The sequence below is a fragment of the Zingiber officinale genome, chromosome 6B (genome assembly GCF_018446385.1).
Source record: "Zingiber officinale cultivar Zhangliang chromosome 6B, Zo_v1.1, whole genome shotgun sequence".
Taxonomy (NCBI): Eukaryota; Viridiplantae; Streptophyta; class Magnoliopsida; order Zingiberales; family Zingiberaceae; genus Zingiber; species Zingiber officinale.
Genome location: NC_055996.1, coordinates 60,015,712 through 60,020,243, shown reverse-complemented (window position 1 = coordinate 60,020,243; position 4,532 = coordinate 60,015,712). Strand labels below are relative to the sequence as shown.

General features: G+C 45.4%; 1 protein-coding gene across 1 annotated transcript; it reads right to left on the bottom strand.

Moving 5' to 3' along the window:
* Positions 1-2,617: 2,617 nt before the first annotated feature.
* LOC121990219 lies at positions 2,618-4,225 on the bottom strand. The gene is made up of 2 exons (XM_042544401.1): positions 3,380-4,225; positions 2,618-3,297 (listed from the first exon to the last, which is right to left on the bottom strand). The coding sequence occupies exons 1-2, from the start codon at positions 3,719-3,721 to the stop codon at positions 2,713-2,715; spliced, it is 927 nt and encodes a 308-aa protein (XP_042400335.1). The 5' UTR covers positions 3,722-4,225; the 3' UTR covers positions 2,618-2,712.
* Positions 4,226-4,532: the final 307 nt, after the last annotated feature.

Genomic DNA, 4,532 nt, shown 5'->3' with positions numbered 1-4,532 from the left:
TCACTAGTTGATTGATAGGCGGGGGTTTCCAACCCGTGACATATGTAACCAAGGATTAGAAGCTTGATTAAGGTCGATGAAATAGAGGTGGTTAACCCCTATTAGTAGTCTACCTTGAAGCTGTGATTGGTGTGCGGCGTATTGATCAAGGTTGTGCGAGGTTTACTCCACCGAGAAGGAGTTCGTGCTAGCTGGAGTTCCGGGGTTTGATCCACCGAAGGATCACAGGGATCGTCTACCTTACGGACAACCATGGAGTAGGACCAAGTTATCTCCGAACCACGTAAACGGACGTGTTAGCGGTTTGCTTGTCTTTAGCTTTCTTATTTATATTTCTTTGTATTTCCGCTGCGCAAGCTAACCATTGTAGGAAGCAATCAATTTGGGGGCACTGACTATTCAATCCCCCTTCTAGCCGGCCACACTAGAACCCAACATGCCCTTGCTAAGTTCGTTAGCAAGAGAAACTATAATTTTTAATTGTAGGTCATCTATTCACCTCCCTTTAGTCGGTCCACCCGACCCAACAATTAATTTTCCATTCATGTCAGCAAAAGGTAAAACTGTTACCTCAACGACCCCTCTAGGGTGACCCCCCATATTTAGAAGGAAGGTAAATCATGGAGGGCTTCGCCTAGCAATATCAGCGCATACAAGAGGTTGAGGAAACTAGTGAGACATTCTACACCCATTGGGAATAAACCTCAGAGCTATTGGCAACAACACCCTTGCATTGAAAGCCATTAATTGGTCATTCTTTTTTTTTATTTGGCACTGGGTGTCTAGTTCTTCTAACCGCCTAATCCTGAGTGATCGGCTCGACCCTATGAAAATTTTCCACCAATCATGAGGGTAAATCAGGAAGCACTCATGAAGGCCCATATAGACTGCGAGCATTCTTAGTCTCACTTCTCACTAGAGGAAAAATCCCCTGCAGTACGCCACAACTGAGATTCAAATCTCAGATTCCTTGGTTATCAATTGGAGTGTTTAACCATTGCACCATTGCCCTCGTGGCCATTAATTCGTCATTCTTTTATAGCAAAAGGTGATTACGCTACCCTAGGCTCCCCTTATAGCTCATTCCCAGGTTATGTGAAGGGAGGTAAATTACGGGGCAACTTATAGCCGACGCCAAGTGACTCGAGGGTGGGAGGAGTTTTTTTTCCCAAGGGTCATTCTTTTTGTAACAAAATATGATTATGCTCACCCTAGGCACTCCTCATAGTTTGTCCCTAATTTATGTGAAGGAAGGTAAATCACTGGGTCAGTTTATAGCCGAACGCCAAGTGGCTAGGGGATGGGAGGAGTTTTTTTTTTTTTTTGAGAGAATATGCCCGCCGGGATTTGATTCCTGCTTCATGGTAGCAAATTTGTCACCCTCTAATTAACTAGGTACCTAATAGGAACTCTCAAGTATAATTTTTTTTTTTGATAATCCAAGTATCCAACTCTCGAGGGCTTTTTTTTTTTTTTTTTTATAATCCAGATATGTAGTTTTTTGAATCGTCTAATGCTGGGTGACCAATCGTGCCCTATGGAAGTTTTTTTATTGATCACTAGGATAAATCGAGAAGCGCTAATAAAAATACTTCTAAATTATCAATATTCTTGAGTATGCTCCTCTGTATTCTCGAGTCTACTTCTCGTTCAAAGAGAAAATTTTTACCGTACACCCCGAAGGACATTCTTGAAGCATATTATAATTTCTATGCCAACATTATTTAATTTAATTATTTTTTTCATCTTAATTTAGTTATTTATTATTTTCATTTAAAGTAAAAGAAAGAAAAATCAATTGACTTTCAATGTATTTTAATACGTATTCAAAGCTCTAAGTCCCTAACCTGACAAATTAAAAAAATGAAGCATTTTCTGTGCTCAAGAGAGGATGGGAAGCTCAGCCCACAAAGTTTCCAATCCTCTTTCTATGCTGAATTGTGGCATTGACGGAGAAACACTTTCCCTTTTGAACACTTTTGCCTCGAGCTATAGGTTTAGTTACTCATCGTGCTTCAGACAGTGACGATTCGTTTCAACCGCACACTTTCTCAGACCGCTTTCTCCTCTTCAAAGTTGACCCAAAAGCTTCCCATCTTTTGTCTTCTTATCTGTTTCTTCCCTTTCTCCTTTAGACTAAACCTCCCTATTCAGTTTGAGGGTTGCCCCCACGGGTTGGATCAACTAGAGAGGTGCCTGATTCTTGTAGCTAAGGTTCTGGGGTCAAAGGTCGCCAGTTGCACACGGGGTTAAAATCCTGGTCTGTTATGTCAAAAATTCCTGCGACCCCCAGTCACCTCTCTTGCCCAGTATTAACCGTGATTTACTCCCTCTGAAATCTTGGGGGGCCAGACCCAGGGAACCGCTAAGGTGACGATTTCACCTTTTGCACCTATTCAGTTTGAGGGAGGAGAAGTAGAAGCTGACAGCTTTTGGGTAGCAAAGAGAACTGAAAAGACTGCTTTGGACACGAGATTGATCTTTCTAGCTAGCTTGTTAGATTCAGACATTTGTTTTGCATTTCCAGTTTTTTCTTTCATGGCAATCAACTCTGATATTATCATCATATATGATGCTTGTTACATCATTCAGAAATAAAGATTTGATCTTGAGCCAAAACAGAGAAGATATGATGGCAGGAAGTTTGCTGTCTTCTTCTTTTCCAATTTTTTTTTTTTATTGAAAATTATGTTGATTTCTTTGTCTGTGGAGCTACCTGAGGCTGCATATGTCCCACAGTTTCTTCCTGGCCTCGACGATTTCATCCAGGAAGTCATCGAGCTGGCCAGCGATGTTTTCGGTGCCGGACCGGAGCAGGGCAAGCCACGCCGTCAGCTCCTTTACTCTCTCCTGAACCTCTTCCCCACCGCCGGCCATCTCCAGATGCTCCCTCAACTCCTCGACTCTGGACTTCACTCGCTGGAACTCCTGCGCCTGCGCCCCTCTCCTCCTGCCGGTGCCGTCGATCTCCGCTATCACTCTCTGATGCAGCCGGGCGATCGAGGCCATGTATTCGGCCTCGAAGACGCACGTGTATCCGGTGGGGGCTGTCGTTCTGCAGCCCGGCTGCCACCAGCAGACAAGTCCCCAGAGAAGCGCCTCGAGGAGGAGGGAGCTCACGTTACTCATAGCGTGGAGCACGCCGCGGAATCCGTTGAACCCGTTGAGCTTCGACTCCGACGGCGTCGTCTCGCCGAAGCGGAGAGAAAGCGGCTCAATCCGGGTTTCCATCAGCACTCTGTTCTCCTCCTCCAGCCCCGATGCCGCTCGCCGGCAAGCAGACACCGCTCGCATTGCCTGTAATTTAACACCATCTCATTAAAAATCTGATCTTTAACGCCCAAACGCATTAAAAATCCTATCTTTATAATCCACGGACCTGGCGGAGGAGTTGAGGATTGGTCTGGCGTTGTTCGAGAGCCGTCACCACGTCGTTCCCGGCGGCGCAGTAGTTCTCGATCCCCGCGACGCCGAGCTTGAGCACATGGCAGACCTGCCAGATGCGCGCGCTCTCATCCATGTACTCGTCGAGCCACTTCTCTCCAGGCGGCAGCTGGAGCTTCTGCACCAAGCTCGTGAGCTGAAGGTGGGCGGCCCGGAGCAGGGCGACGCACCTCTGCAAGAACTGTAACGACGTGAAGTTGCTCCCCTGCTCGAGCTCCTCCACACCATGGGCGATGAAAGCGTAGAATCCCTTCACCGACCCCGAAGCAGGCTTCATAAAGAAGTCGACGAGAACAACACAGCGCGAGCAGCAAACGGACAGTCAGGGAAGAGACTTGAAGTCCTTTAAAGCTCAGTCTCCAATGGTGACAAGATGATCGGAGCCTCCTCAGTCTCCCATGCTTCCTCTCTTCCTTCAACAGCTCCTTTGTTTTTATAGCCACTCGATTCTTGTTGAAGAGCTGGAATGGAAGGAATCCTTTGGAGAGACGGTGACGGTACTGATGGCGTTGGGACCGGCCAAAGATCACCAAAAGTTCCCCCTCTTTTTTTCTATCTTTCGTCTCTTTTTCCATGACACATTTACGATGTCAGTAAGGAAGACTCAGGCCATGTTTACACCTAAGGAATCTACAGGGGAGAGGACAGAGGGAAGAATCATAGCGAGAGGGCCGGGTTGAGGAGAAGGGCACCAGCGACAGTAGCGACGATGGTGAGCTTGTAGATGTGCAGCCAGGAGGCTAGCTGGTTCGCGCGTAGCAACGTACGATGGCAATGCAACTGCTCGTACAGGCCTTCACTTCAATTTCAGTTTCTTAGATCTTGACCAACGTCCCGACTTTACTGGGGATGTTTGGAATTGATGCAGACGCCTGTATTAATATGTTTGGAATGATTTTATGTGTCTGTATTAATTTCAGTATTTTTTTTAATTTTATGTAGAGCATATTATATGTATTTAAGATTTAAAATTTTAAGATTTAATAGTTGGATTATAATGTGTTTGAGCCAATAAGATTTTTACTCTAGAGTATAAGTTTTCTTATTGTGTTATAGTATTCCAAATAAAAAATTTTAGATGCTCACGA